This window comes from Balaenoptera acutorostrata, chromosome X, assembly GCF_949987535.1.
Source record: "Balaenoptera acutorostrata chromosome X, mBalAcu1.1, whole genome shotgun sequence".
NCBI classification, from domain to species: Eukaryota; Metazoa; Chordata; class Mammalia; order Artiodactyla; family Balaenopteridae; genus Balaenoptera; species Balaenoptera acutorostrata.
The window spans coordinates 112,341,247-112,361,431 of record NC_080085.1 but is presented as its reverse complement, the minus strand read 5'-3'; the positions used below and the strand labels follow the sequence as shown (position 1 = coordinate 112,361,431).

Below are 20,185 nucleotides of genomic sequence, written 5' to 3'. Positions count from 1 at the left end.
TCTCCATAGTCTTGCCCTTTCCAGAATATTATATAGCTGGAATCGTACAGTATGTAGCCTTTTCCGATTGGCTTCTTTCACTTAGTAATATGCATTTAAAGTTCCTTCATGTCTTTTCATGGCTTGATAGCTCATTTCTTTGTAGTGCCGAGTTATATTCCATTTTCTGGATGTACTACAGCTTATTTATGCATTTATCTACTGAAGGACATCTTGGTTGCTTCCAAGTTTTGATAATTATGAATAAAGCTGCCATAAACGTTTATGTGCAGGTTTTTGTGTGAACACAGATTTTCAACTCCTTTGGGTAAATCCCAAGGAGCACGATTGTTGGATTGTATGGTAAGAGCATGTTTAATTTTGTAAGAAACTGCCAACCTGTCTTCCAAAGTGGCCATACTATTTTACATTCTCGTGGGCAGTGAATGAGAGTTCCTGTTGCGCCACATTCTCACCAGCATTTGGTGTTGTCAGTGTTCTGGATTTTTGCCATTTTAGTAGGTGTGTAGTAGTATGTCTTTGTTTTAGTTTGCATTTCACTGATGACATGATGGGGAGCATCTTTTCATTTGCTTATTTGCCATCTGTATATTTCATCGGGGAAGTGTCTCTTCAGATCTTTTGCCCATTTAAAAATCAGAATGGTTGTTTCCTTATTGTTGAGTTTTAAGAGTTCTTTGTATATTTTGGATAATAGTCTCTTAACAGATATGTCTTTTGCAAACACTTTCTCCCAGTCTGTGGCTTGTCTTCTCATTCTCTTGACCCACATTGCATTTTGTTGCTGTGTCTCCTTGGTCTCTTCTAATCTGTGATAGTTCTCAGTCTTTCTTTGTTTTTCATGACCTTGACCCTCTTGAAGAGTATTGGTCAGTTGTCTTGTAGTTTGAATCTCACTTTGGGGTTGTTCGACATTTTTTTCATGATTTGACTGACATTATGCATTTTTAGCAAGAATGTGTTGGAAGGGATGTTACGTCTTTCTCATTACATCGTACCAGGGAACATATGACGTCACTATGTCATGTTGCTGGGGACAGTAACCTTAATCACTTTGTTGAGGTGATGTCTGCTGGGTTTTTCCACTGTAGAGTTCCCATTTTTCCCTTTGTAATTGATAAGTATCTTGGTGGGGGGAGATACTCCTCACATTTTTGCCCACTGGTTTTAGCATCTCTTGGTGGAGCTTGCCTGCAATAGTTATTGTGGTGTTTACTTAACGGTCATTTTGTATTTCCTTCATTCCATCTACATTTATTAATTGGGATTTTTCTGTAAGGAAGAGCTGTCCCTTCTCCCCATTTATTTATGTACTCATTTATTTATATCAACATGGACTCAAGGATAGTTATTTTTTGAGTTATAATACAATTCTATCATTTTTATTTTGTTACTCAAATTGTTCTATAAAGCTGTTATATTTTTTAACTGACAGAATGAATTTTTTAAAATAAAAAAGCTTATTCTTGGGTATTGATTTTACTGAAAAATCAGAGGTGAGCCATTTTAATTTGCATTGCAACTAGTATGTTGATAATGCTTTGTTGCTATCATTATTTCTGGTTAGTTTTTAGTATCTTGACCAAAATCTATGTGGTTATTCTATCTATAACCTTAATTCAGTCTACTTATGGCTTACTCTGAGGAGATGGAGGTGATAGCCTGCATACACAGAGTGGAAACTGCCTTCCTAATATGCTTTTTAGATCTCATTATGTGATACGAATTTTATTAATTTTACAATTATTCCCGTGAGCTTATTGTTATTATGAGTGTTTTATAAAGTAACAGTGAAAAGTCTAAATATCAGTGGTGCTTCCTACCTACATTCTTAGAGGAAAATTAGGCTTAGTAAAATATTTGTCCATTTCGAATATAGCAAGTTTTCCTGTGTTTCTAATTCTAGCAAAATAATGATGTACAGATATAAAGAAATTTTAATGACAACAATTATGATGACTTTTATAATTGACTAAATCAGATTTTTTTCTGAATATTCTGAGTTGAAATTATATTTTATTATGTCTTTCCATATTTTCTAGATAGGTTCATAAAATAGGTTCATACTATCCTTTGAAGAGAATTGAAAACCTGCAAGAATGTTGTTCATACATATGGAAATTGCACAGTGAGGTAGATTTTCATATAAGATTTGTCGAACCAGTTGCATTAGTTTATAACCATACCTGGTGAATTAAGTCATAATGACTGACATTGATTCTGAATAAATTAACCTGAATAAGTTTGTATTAATGTAGTCTTATCTAAAACAAACTAATTCAGCATGATTTATTCTGTTTTTGAAAGTTCAGGAATTGGCCTTTAATACTTATTTCAAATTTGAATATCTAAACCTTCAAACAAGTATAGGTTAAATGGCCAAATACATTACTTTCAGAAAGTTAAGCTATTATTGATTTTTCATCCCAATTGAGACAAATAAATATTGGTTATTAAAAAATATCTTTTCTATTACTGTCATCTCACATTAACCCATCTGAGGGGGAAAACAAAACAAAACTCATCATCTTACATAGCTCACATTATCCATCTCGTGAACTTTTAGAGGTAAAAGAGACATTTAGTCTAACCTTGTTTGTGATTAAGAAATCCCATCTATAGCATCTAGGACAGTTAGCTAGACTCTGTTTTTTTTTTCTTCCCCCCATCCAGCCTCTGGTTGAACTCGGTCATGTTGGGATTCTTACTCTTCTCAGGATATTTCATTTCACTGTGTTATACTCTCTGGTTCTCAGAATACTTCTATTTTTAAAAAATATTTATTTGGTTGCACCGGGTCTTAGTTGTGGCAGACAGGCTCCTTAGATGAGGCAGGTGGGCACCTTAGTTGTGGCACGTGGGTTCCTTAGTTGAGGGAGGTGGGTTTCTTAGTTGTAGCAGGCAAAAAACTCTTAGTTGTGGCTTGCAAACTCTTAGTTGCAGCATGCATGTGGGATCTAGTTCCCTGATCAGGGATCGAACCTGGGCCCCCGGCACTGGGAGCGCAGAGTCTTATCCACTGTGCCACCAGGGAAGTCCCTCAAAATACTTCTTATTTGGCTTATAAGCTCCTTGGTGGAAGAGATTGTTTTATTCATTTTTGTATCCTTGACACTTGCAAGTAGGCACTTAAGACATGTTTGTTAAATTATATTGAGTAGCAATCTACTCTCTTGTGACTTTCCATGTTGGTTTTAATCTTATGGATCAACAAAGAACTGTTTTCTTCTATCTGATAGACTTTTCCATATGTGGATGCCACCATTTTGTCTTTAGTCTTTACTTCTCTAGACACAGAGTTTATGATTTCTAACCATTCTAGTCATCTTAGTTTATCATCCACTCTTAAAATGTGATAAGAAGGTTAGGACTCAGCCTGTAGATGAGGTCAAATAGAGTGGGACCATTAACTGTATTGGATTGGCCAAAAAGTGCCTTCGGTTTTTAAGTAAAAATAAAAGACACATTTTTCATTTTCACCAAGAACTTCATTGAACAATGTATTCACCCTGTTGTTTCACTACCTTCTGGCATTTTTCAGGCAACTTCATAATTCCATCTTCCCAAAACTTTTTATCTTTTTGAGCAGAGAACTGTTCAAGGTTCCTTTTACAGTCTTCCAGGGAATTGAAATTTTTTCCATTAAGAGAATTTTGTAAAGACCAAAATAATTGGAAATCTGAAGGTGCAATGTCTGGTGAATATGGCAGATGAATCAGAACTTCCCAGCCAAGCTGTAACAGCTTTTGTCTGGTCCTCAAAGAAACATGCGGTCTTGTGTTACCCTGATGGAAGATTATGCATTTTCCGTTGACTAATCATCGAGTGCTGCTTTCAGTTGGTCTAATTGGGAGCAGTACTTGTTGGAATTAATCGTTTGGATTTCCAGAAGGAGCTCATAACAGAGGACTCCCTTCCAATCCCACCATATACACAACATCACCTTCTTTGGATGAAGACTGACCTTTGGTGTGGTTGGTGGTGGTTCATTTCACTTGCCCCACGATGTCTTCCGTTCCACATAACTGTACGGTACCCATTTTTCATCACCTGTCACAATTTATTTTAAAAATGGAACATTTTCATTATGTTTAAGTAGAGAATCGCACGTGGAAATATGGTCAAGAAGGTTTTTTTCTCTTAAATTATGTGGAACCCAAACATCAAAGCGATTCACATAACCAAGCTGGTGCAGATGATTTTCAGTGCTTGATTTGGATATTTTGAGTATGTTGGCTACCTCCCGCGTGGTATCACGTTGATTGTTCTCAATGTCTCGATTTGATCGCTATCAACTTCAACTGGTCTACCTGACTGTGGAGCATCGTCCAGTGAGAAATCTCCAGCACGAAACTTCGCAAACCACTTTTGAACACGTTCGATCAGTCACAGCACCTTCTCCATACACTGCACAAATCTTTTTTTTGCGTTTCAGTTGCGTTTTTACCTTTCTTGAAAAATAACGCATAATATGCTGGAAATGTTGCTTTTTTTTCTTCCATCTTCAATGTTAAAATGGCTACACAAAAATTCACCAATTTTGATAAGTCTTTTTTTTAAATGCATGCTGATATGACAGCTGTCACATACAATCTAACAGAATTGTTTCAAATGAAGTTAAAGACAACTAAGTGCTACTAGAGCCATCTTACAGAAAAAACCAAACAAAACTTTTAGCCAACCCAATAGATTAATGGCCTCTTTTGTGTAAAAGTACTAGGCTAGGCACTGTGAAATCAAGAAAAATATCTGAACTAGAAAAGCATACCTACAGACTCCAGAACTTTATATTGTCACTTTTGTATATTGACTTTTAAATTGCATTTTCTAGCTGATATTGGGGTAAAGTTTTGTAAGGCTACCAAATCATTGTTCACCCCACTTTGGATATTTAATAATAACTTACATTTAACTCTTGGCAGTTTACCTAATGCTTTCACGTATATGGTCACACTTAATCCTCAGAGTAGGTTTTATTATTATTCCCATTTTACAGATGGAGAAAATAATTTCTTCAAAGTTATACAGTTGGTAAAGTGGCAGAACCTGGTTTCAAATTCAGGTCTTTCTGATTCCACTGGCTTTTCCCACAGCTACCTTACCAAGAGGTCTTATTTTAAAATTTCTCTTGATTTGAAGGGATATATGGCTGCCATGTTGATATTCATTATTTATGCCTTTCAGCTATTTTCTAATTCATACACTTAACACAGTTACCAGAATCAATATTAGTCTTCCGCCTATATTAGACGCTATTTATTTATTTTGACATAAAATATTAACCAGATTATGCAAATTCTTCTCAATTACTAAGGAAGAGCTAAGTTTCAAACTTACTTAAAAAAAAAAAGAAAACCATCCTTGCACTTGCACCTAAACTTGGTATACAGTATGAGGTTTTGGAACTTGGGATGTATAACTGTGACTTATAAAGCAAGTTTTTTTTTTTAAATTGAAGTATAGTTGATTTACAATATCGTGTTAGTTTCAAGTGTACAGCAAAGTGATTTAGTTATTTTTTTTTCAGATTCTTTTGGGGTGAATGTATCTTTTCCAATTAGAGTTTTACAAAGCAAGTTTTGATTCTTCCTAATGGCTTTGGTTTTCTCACACTTCTACAACCTTGATGTGCTTGATATTTATAAACCAAATTGGAATTATTAAACTCCTCATTCTTGTTTTCGTGTATAGCTTGGAATGGTGGAATGGATTGAACCTCCCAAACGAGAACGCAAAGCCAACTATGCGGTGGATGCCTACTTCAGAGAGGCTTTACGTGTTAGTGAGCCAAAGATTCCAAAGGTAAAGCAGTATGAGGCCAGGTTTTATGTCCCACAGTAGAATTCTCTTGTAATGTGGTCTCTTGATTCAGATTTACTTATATTAGTGCTAAATCTTAGTCCCTAAAATATAACAATACAGAAAAGTACTTGATATGCTCCAGCCATATAAATGGATTCCATTGTATTTATTTTTCTATATATAAAAGAAATAATAAAAGATAAGTATGTTCACTTCATGTACTGAAAACAAATATATATGTAATGCATTTTCTCTCCCGCAGGCTCCACGACCTCCAAAACAGCCAAATGTTCAGGATTTTCAGTTTTTCCCACCACGCTTATTTGAGCTCCTCGAAAAGGAAATTCTTTATTATAGGAAGACCATAGGCTATAAGGTAATTTTTCAGTTTTTTGGATTAGCATAATACAATCTTTTAAGCTAATATAATGTATTAAACTAGACTAGAAAGTGTTCCATTTTAATGTGAGAGAACTTAAGAGTAAGTCAAAATAGTGGTGTTTTTAAAACCAAAGTGGAGGTTTAACTAGAAGCAAAGCATCAAGCTACCCAATCACCAGTAAGATCATCACTAAATGAGATTAGTGGAGAATTATCCAATATTTCAAAATAGTAATAACATTTAAATAATGCTCGTGTTCAAGTGCTCAAAGAATATGTAGAATAAACAATAGGTATGTGTTTAAATAGAAGTGAATGTATGATAGATGATAGGAAATTTTTGATTATTTTCCTCAAAATGACCAAGAAATAGTATTTTTGTGTTTATTGCTCATAGATTGATAGAAGCCCTGTTGGTGGTTAGTAGATTGTGTTCACTTAGGTGTTAAAATAATGATAAACACGATAATGAATTATGGAACTTAAAAATGATCTTTTGGAATTCAAATTTCTTACTTATATAGGTAGATAAGAACCCGTTTATAGTGAGTGAAATATAATGTTTGTCATACTTACAGCTATCACATTGAGAGATTAAGCATACCAGGTTATTTCTGTATGTTGAAATTGGCTTCCTAGTGAGTGGAAAGGGATGACCAAATAATAATCAATAGTATGAACAAAATTATAAAAGTATTAACACTGTTATAATTTTATGAAGATTTCTGTTTTATGAATTGGAAGCTGTGTTTTAAAATTCATATTGTGAACCTTTATCACAAGTGGAACTGTGACCAGTTATTTTGATTAGTAACTGTAATATGCCTAGAAAAGCTCCATATATATATAAGATATTTAGTTAGTTAATATTTTGGAACTGAGGGAGGAGATATGGGGATATACGTATATGTACAACTGATTCACTTTGTTATAAAGCAGAAACTGACACACCATTGTAAAGCAGTTATGCTCTAATAAAGATGTTAAAAAAATATTTTGAACTGAGTGAATCTCTAGAGTGTTTCTACTATTTGTCCAAAGTGGGAGCACTGTCATTTGAAATGGAGCAAAAAAGTTTTGCTTGCTATTTATGTACCAAAGTTTAGATATCTATAAATAGGGACAAGAAACTTAAGGTGAATATAAGTGGAAATATATAAAAATAGGAACAAGAAAGTTAGGGTGAATATAAGTATAAAAATATATAAATGAAGTGGTTAGTTATAATCTGGTTAGGGGAATATGATTAAATTTGAATGTATTTAACCAACAGGACTGGATAAAATCCTTCTTAGGAAGTTGTAGAAGAGTACAGTAATCATGGTTGAACATCGGATCAGGCATAAAACCAGTTTCAAAGAAAGTGAAAACAGCGATGTTAGAAGAAACAGGCAAGTTATAGGTTTACAATGTAAAATAAAAATAGTAAAATTAATAAAGTAGTGAATAAGATTTCACGAGGTCAACAAATATATACATGATCCCACTAAGAATTATTAAACCTTTTAGGTTTAGATCATTATTTTCTGTTAACTTTTATTGACTATTATTAGTGAGACTTAAAAGGAGAATTAAGTTGAAATGTTAGACCTCAGTAATCAACCAAATATCTGTGTAGAGCATCTTATAATTGAATAAATGCTTTACCACATACTTCATTTGATTTCTTAGAAACCCTGTGAGATAGGTGTTATTATCACCTCTATATAATAGGTGAGGAAACAAGTTCAGTGAGGTTAAATGACTTGTTCAAGGTCAGGTAGCTAACAGAGTTGCCAAGCGTGCTGGTCTCAAACACAGGTTCTGAGCATTCAAATGCTATACTCTTTCCACTCAGACATTCTGGGCTATTTCTGCATGTGACATAACTCTGCTTCTTTCTGCAGCCCTAAATAAGGACTGTGTTTACAGTGGTTTGACATGTTGTTTGGGAGGTGAGCCAAGTGGTAGTCAAGTAGCAGCAATAAAAAAATCACCTCTGCTAATATAACTGTTTATGCTCCTTCTTTGGAGATACTGAAATTCTGTTCCCTGTGATAATACAGTGCCCACCACATTCTCGCCACAGCTCTGGTTTTAATGTAAATAGTGCCTTTCATTACAGGCAGTTTGTGGTTAAGGGTCAGGGTCTTACATGACAGTTGGGTGGTGGCCAGCTGGAAGGAGATGGAGGAGAGAGGAAACCTTAGAAGAGGGAGGAATGAAGGGACAGCTGCGAAGGGTGACAGGAAGGAGGAAGGTGTGAGCAGATAGGACAGGGATGAGCGAGCAGAGGGAAGATGGCACGGCTTCCATGCTACGGCGCCTTACTCTTCTCTGTTCCTCACCTCCCGGAGAGAAGTGACTGGAGAGGGAGTGTGCGTGAAAGGAGGACTGTTTTTCATTTAATATATATTTATCGAGTGCCCCCCTATGCCAGGTCCTATGTCAAGGTCTGAGGATAAAGTGACGAATAAGACAGAGGGGGTTCCTCAGTGCACAGTACTTACGTTCTGATGGAGGAGACAGACATTAAGCTGAAAGCACAGCGTAGTGACGTTATTTGTTTTCAGTACTTACAAAGGGTGCTATGAGGGATCATAACGTGGGTACCTAGCGTGGAGTGGGAGATCAGGGAGGTGGTCCCTAAGGACCACCATTTAAGTTGAGATCAGAGAGATGCACAGGAATTAGCCAAGTGAAGTGTGGGACAGAAGCGTTCAGGTGCGGGAGCCACAGGTACAAAGGTGTTGTGGTAGGAAGGAGGATTGCCCCTTCAGAAACTGAAAGAAGGCCAGTGCTGCTAGGGAGTGGTGAGAAGGAGAATGACTTGAGATGAAACTGGTGAGTTGGTTGAGTTGGACCATGTGGAGCATTGAACATTAATTATAGGTCATATTAATTAGGTTGAACTTTAGAGCAAAGAAAGCCTTTGAGATGTTTTTAAGGCAGAGGGGTAGGTGGGTGATGGAATAATAACAGCAGATAGTTATTTAGTCCTTACTTGTGTTGCTTACTCTTCTTAGTTGTTCAAAATGGTTAGCTCAGTATTCTCAGAAGAGCCCTGGAACTACATACCCATTTTACAGGTGGGGAAACTGAGGCATACAGAGGTTGAGTAATTTGCCCTGAGTAATTTGCTCAAGGTCAAACCACTTATAAGGGGTAGAATATGATCAAACTTACATTTTTAAAAATCACTCTGGCTGCAACACAGAGAATGGTGAGTTTCTCCAGGGAAACCAGCCAGGAGGCTGCTGCAGTGTGAAGATGAAAAGATGGTGGTGGCTGGGAGTGTGGTGGTGGCAGTGGGGGTGGAAGGGGAATCGACCCCCTACCACTCCACTCCTAGCCCCAGGCTCTCCTCAGCCCCATCCTGGATTGCCTTTGTATTGTCTTAAGACTTGCCTTGATCCTCTGTATGCATACTTAGCTGGGGATTTACAAGACAAAGAAGAATACATTCTGGATGTTGGTTCTTTCTGAACCTTGTCTCTTCCATTCTTTACCAGGGGCTACAGACCTGAGCTAAGGTGGGTGCTTTAATTGGGTGGGTCTCATGTTTGAGTACAGTTGTCCCTTGGTATCTGCGGGACATTGGTTCCAGAAGCCCACAAAGATACCACGATCCGTGAATGCTCAAGTCTCTTATATAAAATGGCGTAGTATTTGCATGTAACCTGTGCAAATTCGCCCATATATTTTACATCATCTCTATATTACTTATAATACCTAATACAATGTGATTGCTATGTAAATAGGTATAAATACAATGTGAATGCTATGTAAATAGGTTTAAATACAATGTGAATGCTATGTAAATAGTTGCCAGCATGCAGCAGATTCAAGTTTTGCTTTTTGGAACTTTCTGCAATTTTTTCCTCAAATATTTTTGATCTGAGGTTGCTTGAATCCACAGATGCAGAACCCGCGGATACGGAGGGCCGACTGTATAGACAGATGAGCATGGCATGTTAATCACCTGCAAAAGCTTCCTATAAAGGACGATATGATATTGATAAGTGTTGGGCATATCTTCTCAAGGATTCCTAGCATTGATTATTTTCCCCCTACTAAACCTCCAGAAAACTAACCCAAGCCACAATATGAATGGAACAATAGTTTGTTCTCAGATGAACAGGACTGCTGTAGTGGAGTTTCCTGATATTCTCTACGTAGTTAGGTTCTCAAAAAGGGACTCCTTTCCCTCTTTCTGCTTAAATGATTGTTAGCTCAGGGGAGAGAGGTTTTGTCTGAAGCTGGGGGCATTGTGGTGTATGGTTCCATTTGGTCCATTTTGAGTCCCCACTGTCACATTCTGTAGTGACTTGGAGTGTGGTTAGTGAAGGGCTCAGTAGGCTTGAAGCAGTTGGTAAACAGCATTTTTCTTCAGGGCCTGCTTATTTGCATTTTTATTTTCTGTTTTGTTTTTTCCTCTCAATACTCAGCACAACAAGGTCACGGCAGTATTCCTGATAATAAGATCTGGAATTAAAGAGTTCTGTCTTATTTGAGGCTGAGAGAAGTAGTTGTTTGTTTTGCCCTAACCACTTGGTAGATAGCTGTGCATTATGTGCCAATTTTCCCTGCTGTCTAAGCTCTGACCTTGTTGCAGGTTAGACGTATTCAGAAGCTTCATTGCTCTTGTGACTTAAAGGAGTTACTTAATGCTTTTAATCACTTGCTCACTAAAACCCTTCCATTGGAAGAAGGTGACTGAATTGAAATTTCAATTGCAGAATTTTAAAACTCCGGAGTATCCAAAAGTCCCATTGAGTCTAAGACCTGGAGTGAAAGAGTTTTGCCATATTAGAAGCTGAAGAAAGCTGTAGAACATTCTAATATATATCTTCAATAAAGACTCTTTGGGGGGGGGTATAAACATTTGACAAGTGCAGGAAGTTCTATAATCTTTGTGAGTTTCCGTAATGTGTCATTGTGGGCCACCTGTTTTGCTGTGGTAGAATCAAAATACAGTGAGCTGATTTCAGGTTACTACTTTTATTTTGTGTGTTGTCACATTTAATTCAGTATTCCATATTTCTATGAAATGCTTGCTGAAGCTCCTAAGAAACAAGACCCCCCAAAAAGTTTTTCACTTTTCCATGGAACATAGCTCTTAATCACAAATTCCTTACTATCTGACTAGAAATCCAAATAATAATTGAGCTGTTTCCTTGAAAGATAACTTCTTGTATATTAAGTGTTACTGGGGGTCATCAGTAATACATACAGTATGAGTACTTGAGATACCACCTAGGTATCTGTTTAGTACTATTGGCCTATAATTCGTCTACTTAATTCTTTTACAGCACTTTGAAATCACTTTAGGAAGCTAAATGCCGATAAAACCTCATGAGGTAAAAAATGAATACCTTTTAAAAATAATAAATATTAAGAAGGAGATTATTTGTAGGAAGAGATACAGGAATTTAGGAATTTTGAGTCATTTCTAATTCTAAAACTTTTAGCAGCTGTTTATTTGAGTAATTTTTAGAACTAAAATTGTAAATGTAACATTGATGAAGTCATTCTAAAGTTTTGCTGTATTAAAAATATGGGCAGTAGATCCTAAAATCTAATGGTATGATATAATATTCTGATTTTGCCTTTATTAAAGTTCAGGTGGAAAATTTTTAGTATTGAAGATATCTACATAGGAATAAAAAGTTTATTTTGTGTGGGTATATTATCCATTTTCTGTCATAAAATTAGATGTTTATGAAATATTTTGTTAAAGTATGGTTTGTCAGATATGGAAAGTTTGAAGCATTTTGGTAGAGAAATATCTTAAGATTAAAGACGTTTTCCTCAATGAAAGTTAAAATTTGAGGCCAAAGTAATTTCACCAGCGACTGAAGGGGTCTGTTAAACTTTTAAAGCTATGTCTTTAATTTTTTTCAACATTTTATTATGAAAAATTTCCAGACAGAAAAATGCCAAAATAATTATACAGTGAACACCCATATACACATCACATATATTTTCCAATTTACATTTTACTGTATTTGCTTTATCACCTATTTGTCCATTTCTCCAGCTTTCTATCAAATGGATATCCTTCTTATTTCTTTATGCATTTCAAAGTTGCAGACATAAGTATATTTCAGCCGGAAACACTTCAACATGCATATCATTAGCCAGAGTTCAATATTTATTTGATTCTTTTTAAGATAAAAGTTATATACATTGAAATATATAAATCTTGTGTGTCATTTGATGAATTTTGACAAATGCATACGCCTACATAACTGAAGCCCCTATAAAGATATAGAAAGTGCCCCTTCCCAGTCAATCCTCATATTTCATTCCCCAGACACAACCACTGTTCTGATATTATTTTCAACCATAGATTAGTTTTTTTGTTCTAGAGTTTCACATAAATGGAATCATATATTATGTGTAAGGATTCTTTCACTTAGCATAGTGTTTTTGAGATTCATCCATGTTGTCCCATTATCAATGGTGCATTCCTTTTTATTGCCGAGTACTATTCCATTGTAAGGATATACCACAGTTTGCTTATCCAGTCTCTTGTTGATGGATATCTGGACTGTTTTCTGGGTTTTGGCTCTTGTGAGTAAAGCTGCTATAAACATTCTCCTAAAAGTCTTTGTATAGATATGTTAGGAATGGAATTGCTGGTGTGCCTGTGATTTAAAAGTGGAATTTAGCTATTGAAAAAAGTTATTTTAAATCATGCGTATCACTGGACTACATTTCATTTTTAATTTACACCTTCTTTTCCATTTCCATTTGCTACCATCCTAGGCCAGGTGATCATACCTCATTTCTAGATTACAACAGTTTAGCTGGTTCTCTTGCCTCTAGTCGCTTCCCCACTTCAATCCATCCAGCACAAGGCTTGCAGGTGAAAACAGTACTCCTTTGTTGAAAGATCTCCAATGGCTTGCTGTTGCCTACTGTGTAGTTTCAGAAGGCCCTCTAATTCTGTTTCCACCTGGCCTTGTTTCTTATCCTGTCTCAACATAAACCTTATATGCTCCTTCCTGTTTTTGCCTTCACCGTTTTTGCTTTACTGCTCCAGCCTAGAATATTCTTTCTCTCTTCTCCATCTCCCCAAATTCTTACAGTTCTTAGAGTATAGCTCAGAATTCCACAACTAGGTTGTGAGCTCCTTGTGGGCAAGGACCATGTCCACTATTTTTTATATTCCAGTGAACACCTATCATAGTGCTATGGACATAATAGACATTTAGTCAATACTTACTAATTTGATTGTCTCGTACTGATGATTATGTACAAATGAATCTGTTTTTCAGTATGTCTTTTTAATGCCCAGTTAGTATGTTTTATATTTAAACAACTATTGGATACAATAGTTTTAAAAATACTTATTTTTAAATTACAGTGCTATGGTTCAAACTCTATGAAATACGTATAATAATTAGAGAAATGTACTCTAGTATGTATTATAATCATGTTTTAGTAAAACCGTGACTATTTGATACCTCTAGAGGATGAGTCATTTATGATAGGTGTGCCTTCCAAACGGTGGAAGGCTTACTGCCAACCCTGTTCTTGCCATGTTTGATGAATGCTATAAAATGTACTATACATGTTATATACCTGCCCTCGTAAATCAATGTGCTGCACTGTCACTGCAGATGCACATAAAAATGATGTGAGGCTTTGCGCTGAGTGACTTAGTTTATCACTCCATACAATGAATGCTGCTTTATACTGCTGAGCTGTATGGGTTGTCTAAGTTCATGGTGACACACTGAGGCCCCTGGGGCTACAGTTTTGAGATACAAATGACTGGCTGACTGCTTGCTTCCTTGTAGAGCTGAGCTTCTGTCCTCAGTCTTTTGAACTTGAGCTCTCTTCTTCTCAGTTGTCAGTGTATTGCAGCTCTGTATACTATGCAGAGCTGTAGAGTATACACTATACCTTCTGTTGCTTACTGCTACTGTAGTTTTTTCCCCTTGACTGCGGGTCCCATTGCAGCTATTTGTGTGCTTTGCTTACCCCTTCCCTCTTATATATAGTCTTTTTTTTTTTTTTTGCTTCTTCATTATCCTGTCACTCTTTCAGTCTTTGCATTTTATGTGAAGATGCTGTCTCTTTCCATATCCTGGAAGGCAATAAAAGTACTCCTTTCTTTTTGCACGTTGAACTGATTAGAGCATTGGATACAATCTTCAGGTGCATTGCCACTTCTATACCCTGGTCTGTATTGCCAGGTGAATATGGACTCTTTTTGTACTACCCAACTTTTTGTTTCTGGGCTTGAGATTTTATTGTATAATGTTGGTGTTGGGGATAATGATATTATTATTACCATGTATTACAATATCATAAGGATTTTTTTTGTTCCACAGTGTAATTAAATCTAGAATATAATGTGGCATTTAGCTGTAACTGGTTTTTAACTGTAAAATACCACGTGGCACATTTAAGAACAGTTTTACTTTGGTAATATGGTAGTAGAAATGTGGAGAGGATCATGTGTCATTCTGGTATGACTTTATTTTGTTTACTGCTGAAATAACTCTAAATATTGATATAAGTATGTATACCCTTAATTAATTTTTCTCAACAGTTTACTCATAACACACCTCTTGATTCTTAGGTCCCAAGGAATCCTGATATCCCAAATCCAGCTGTGGCTCAAAGAGAGGAGCAAAAAAAGATTGATGGAGCTGAACCTCTTACACCAGAAGAGACTGAAGAAAAGGAAAAACTTCTCACACAAGTAACATATTTTAAGTGATTGAAATACTTCTAGTCAACCAATAGAAAAAAAGATATAAATTACACTTACTTTTTATTGTATGGGCCTGGTACCCTGATTGGACACACCAACATAACTCAGGGCTATTTTATAAACATACAAATATCCCTATTTTTTTTATCCCTTTTATATAATACACTCTTTTAGAAATACTAAAAAATATATAAATGCAAAATATAGGTGTCAATTATAAGAAATAAGACATGCATTTTATCAATTATAATAAAGTCAGTTAATCCACATATGAATCCTGATAGACAGTAATTACTACATATTCTTGAAAATTTAAATTTATTTTATTGATTTTGAACCGTCCTCTGAAATTATACTCTACTAATCTTTTATTTATGGAATGATTTCATAATTCTCAAAATGCCTTATATTCTTTCTTGAAAAGAACTTTAATACAATGATGAGAAATTTCTGAAACTATAAAAGGTGCTCATTGTATAGTTAAAAGCTAATAGTTAATAAGTAGGGAACATTTCGATTTGAACAACATATTAATGCTTTCTGGTCATTGTTGCTTTAACGAGTTTTACAAGTGTCATACTTCCAAAATAATCTGTAGAAGATAAAAAGAATTACAGTGCAAAAGATCCTTGGAAAATAATAAACAAACATGTGTACTGTATGATACCACCTTAGTATAGAAAGTAGCCAGCAAGATTTATTTATTCAACAAATTCTTTTGAACAATATGCAAAGCACAGTGCTAGGGAATTTTCCACATTAATTATTGAAAGATAGCTTTTATATTTATATCTTATTTATTATATAGGTATTTTCTTTGTTATAACATGTAATTTTATTGAATGAAGTTTTACAAATTACATTCATAATTTTTGAGCCAAATGCCTGGAAGTCATAAAGTTTAGTTTGAAAATGTAATTGCAACTGGTTGAATATTAGGACTTACCACAGAATAAAATAAAACATTTAAATATTCATGATTTTTTTTCAAAATTTATTTCCTGAACACAAAAATAAAGTTACGGTCTTAGAATGTTACTTGGCTTGCAGTATATTGTGAATGTACAATATATTGTGAATATACAGTCTCAACTGAGAAATTGCTTTAGTTTATAATTAGAAACAAAATCAATTTTTTGCCCCTCCTAGTACTTGAAGTCATCTTTAATCACCTTTCTCTACTGCCCTAAATAATTAATCTTTTAAAAAATCATGGGAGTACAAAAGGAACAAAATGTGGGATAATCTAAAATCTTTATCAACTAAAGCCTAGGGATAGAGTTTTGCTCTGTCAAGGGTATCACATTTATGTGGGTTGGGACATGAGGAGTGGAAGACAAAAATTTGATCTTGTGACTTCAGAGATATGCTAATAAATACCAAAGAGACTTAAAACACTGATTGGTCGAACTGTTCTATCTTTTAGGAAAGACATTGAGCAGGCCCAATAACATTCTGTTTATCGAATCCTATTTATGAATATAATTTTGAACAGAAATTATTTGTTCACAGTAGTTTGGAATGATGTAAAAAGCTACAAAAATTTTTCTTCAGTCTTTTTTTTTCCTTCATGTAGTTTTTTGATTTAATGCATCCACATTTTTTCTTAATTTACATGGGAATAAGTCTGTGAAAAAAATGAAGTACTGGAATATCCAGGACTTCAGCATTTACATTAGTATTTTAATTTTAATGCATTTGTATTTTAATGTAGTAGGCATCTATAAAATACGGAGTTAAAAACTACACAATATCTTGGAACTATAAATCAGTTTTTAGTACTTGGAGGGAAGTATATTCTCTTCATGATAGAAAAGCAGTTATTAATAACACTAACTCAACTTTTGATTCCAGCATTAAAAACCTGGGATTTTATAAGGAGGAAAATTTTAAGCCTTTTGAACTGTTTTTTTTTTTTTTTTTTTTTTTTTTTTTTTAAAGTTTTTTTTTTTTTTTTTAAAGGATTTTCTTTTTAATTAATTAATTAATTTATTTTTGTCTGTATTGGGTCTTCGGTTCGTGCGAGGGCTTTCTCCAGTTGCGGCAAGCGGGGGCCACTCCTCATCGCGGTGCGGGGACCGCTCTTCATCGCGGTGCGCGGGCCTTTCTCCATCGCGGCCCCTCCCGTTGCGGGACACAGGCTCCAGACGCGCAGGCTCAGCAATTGTGGCTCACGGGCCCAGCTGCTCCGCGGCACGTGGGATCTTCCCAGACCAGGGCTCGAACCCGTGTCCCCTGCATTAGCAGGCAGACTCTCAACCACTGCGCCACCAGGGAAGCCCTGAACTGTTTTTAATGTATCATTGTATAGAACTAAATAGAACAATATTTGGATTTGTTGATTTAACCTCTATTGATGATGCTTAATTTTTTGTTCACAGGGATTCACAAACTGGACTAAGCGAGATTTTAATCAGTTTATTAAAGCTAATGAGAAGTATGGAAGAGATGACATTGATAATATAGCTCGAGAGGTGGAGGGCAAATCTCCTGAGGAGGTCATGGAGTATTCAGGTTTGTATACAACTACAAAAACAGTGTTTAATTGTAACCTTATGCATTTCTTTAGTGTCAGTTTAATTTTACCTTTGTTCAGAGACCTTTAGACTTTTATGAATAAACTGTAAGTGAAAGTATAAAATATAATTGTATTTCTATGAAAAGATTATAAGATTTATCAAAACAAATTGCTGTTGTCCCTACTAGTTAGCTAATAGAGCCAAGTATAGCACTGATAAAACAAGGGTAGCTATTGGATGAGCACTGGCAAAATGCCTACTTTCCCACCTCTGGAATTTGATCATCTTCTGGGCAAGTCAAGTCTAAGGCTTCAGTTTCAGTGGATGGAATTATTGTCTTTCTAGGTTGTCCTTGAAGTAGAGAATTCCTATAATTAGATCCTCAAACACTCTCAGGGTTCTAGTTTGCTCCAGGCAAGTTATGTGTGGATTCCGTTAACTCCAGGCAAGCTGGAGTAGATCTGAAAAGACTGCTTGAATACATCTGTTGATTGGTCCTAGAATCAGCTCCTTCTCTTACTTAGCTGTGTCTTTGGTCTTGACCGGAAGTAGATTAGGTGCTGAAGCGTATGGAGTTAATACTGATTTCCATGTCACAGTGCATCCAACCTCAGGCTTCTGAAAAGAAATCTTATTAAAATAGGTAAATATGTCTAGTAAATTTTCTTTATGTAGAAGAACATAGGAAGTTTCTAAAATCCAATTAGGTTGAGCTCTCAAATTTAGTCTGAATATCAGCTGTATAGAATCTAGGGCATTTTTTCCCCCATGTTTTGGGAAAAATGTTTTGAAGCAATGTTACAAAGTAGGTTTTTGAAACAACAAAAATGTTTTTGAAACAATGTTACAAAGTAGGTTTAGGTTTCTGAGCTAGCCTCTCAAAGCCTATTTAGCCTAACAACTGAAATTCTTCATTTTTGCCATGAAAAATAGTAGGGAGGAAACATTGGAATACTACTAAATATACCAAAGATTAATATAGATTAGGCACAATTTTTCATTTATTTATGGTGCTAATGCTTGAATAAATCCGTGTTTAATTAGAGAACAGATACTTTTTTTTTCTTTTGGAAATCTGAAAGGGTCTTCTGGTGATTGCCAGGGACTTGAGAGATGGATTATATTTGAGTTTTTATTTCGTGTAGTATAACATCAAGTCTATGAACGTCCTTTACTTGATAACAGTATAACATTACTACTACCCTTAAAATTTATCACATAAGTTTAGGACATTTGGGGACTTAAAGAGGGGAAAAATAGAGGAGAGAGAGAAATTTTAGCAGCAAGAGTTGAATGAAAGGAGTATAAAAGGATATGTGCAGAGAGATTTTCTGAAGTAGAATTTTCTTCAAAAGTTAGGAAGGGGGATAGCATCAGTGTGTATGAAATTGCAAGAAAAAAATGATTTAAAAAGATATCATGTTGGGACTTCCCTGGTGGTCCAGTGGCTAAGCCTCCGTGCTCACAATGCAGGGGGCCTGGGTTCGATCCCTGGTCAGGGAACTAGATCCCACGTGCTGCAACTAAGACCTGGCGCACCCAAATGAATAAATAAATATTTTAAAAAAGAGCTTATTTAAAAAAAAAATACCATGTCAGATGTTCCCTCAAATTGACAGCAAGCCAGGTAGCATGACTGGCTCAGGGCAGCTTAATTGGGGCCAAGTCAGAGCATGGGGAGATTTGAATGAATTTATGTAGTTGGTTGCAATAAAAGACGAAATGTTTACAGTTGGCTGTTCGTGGTATCTTATACATAGTAGGCGTTTAAATTGTGTTGAATGAATAAGTGAGAGAATGAATAAATGAATACAGGTGCTTATAAAAATCAGAGTACTGACATTCCTTTCTTGATAGACTCTAAAAACGAAAAAATTTGAGAATGTAGAATATGTCATTAGAGGGCCTCTCACTGAAGTCATAAGATGTGACATATTAATGCAGCCAGATCATTTAGCTCATTTATAAAATTTGGGTGACTTGGTTTTCCTTTTTTTTTTTTTTTTTTTAAAGAAGAGGCTATTCCAAGTAAGTTTAAAAAACAAGCTGTATGTCACTGGAGATACTGTAAGAATAGTGAATGGTTCCAAAAGCGAAGTAACAGTTTCAGTAGAAATTGCTGCTTTATAGGAAGTTTGATTGACCTGTTGATAATAGTTTCATTTTTATTTTTGCTTGCTAGGAAACTATGTTCTCTAAGTTTATATGACCACCCTCTCTTCTGTTTCACTTTATGTGTTTGGTGCCTTCTATATAATGTTTGAATAAAAGCATAGCTTAAATCAGTATCTGTAGTATCTTCTGAAATTCTAGTCATCTGGGATGGATAATGAAAAACTTCGTAATATTTCATGAAAGGAAAATCACTAACCTAAAACCTCCTTGTTGAGGTCTTACTTTTAAATGGAAGGAGGTATTTAATACCCCTCATTTATTACACCTTAGGAGTATTTAATAATTGAACGTATATATACAGATGAATTTGAATCTTAATTATAAACAGTGTAAGTTCACTGTATCCTTTCCTGCTAATTCTTCATTCTACAGTTCCTTGGATTCATTTACTTAAGATGATAGAATTGTAAAGTAATAACTCTGTTTTTCAGCTGTATTTTGGGAACGTTGCAATGAATTACAGGACATTGAGAAAATTATGGCTCAAATTGAACGTGGAGAAGCAAGAATTCAACGAAGGATCAGTATCAAGAAAGCCCTGGATGCCAAAGTAGTATATTTCATAATTGTCAAATTACCAATAGATTGTTTTAATTGA

The 20,185-nt window shown here is 35.3% G+C and overlaps 1 protein-coding gene across 5 annotated transcripts in view; it reads left to right on the top strand.

Moving 5' to 3' along the window:
- SMARCA1 (SWI/SNF related, matrix associated, actin dependent regulator of chromatin, subfamily a, member 1) overlaps positions 1–20,185 on the top strand; it is a 69,325-nt gene that overhangs the window by 34,242 nt on the left and 14,898 nt on the right. For all 5 annotated transcript variants that reach the window (XM_057538676.1, XM_057538671.1, XM_057538673.1 and 2 more), the window contains 5 exons: positions 5,692–5,802; positions 6,065–6,178; positions 14,759–14,881; positions 17,275–17,407; positions 20,019–20,137. In XM_057538676.1, the coding sequence (XP_057394659.1) occupies positions 5,692–5,802; positions 6,065–6,178; positions 14,759–14,881; positions 17,275–17,407; positions 20,019–20,137 (600 nt within the window). The remainder of the gene's footprint in view (positions 1–5,691; positions 5,803–6,064; positions 6,179–14,758; positions 14,882–17,274; positions 17,408–20,018; positions 20,138–20,185) is intronic.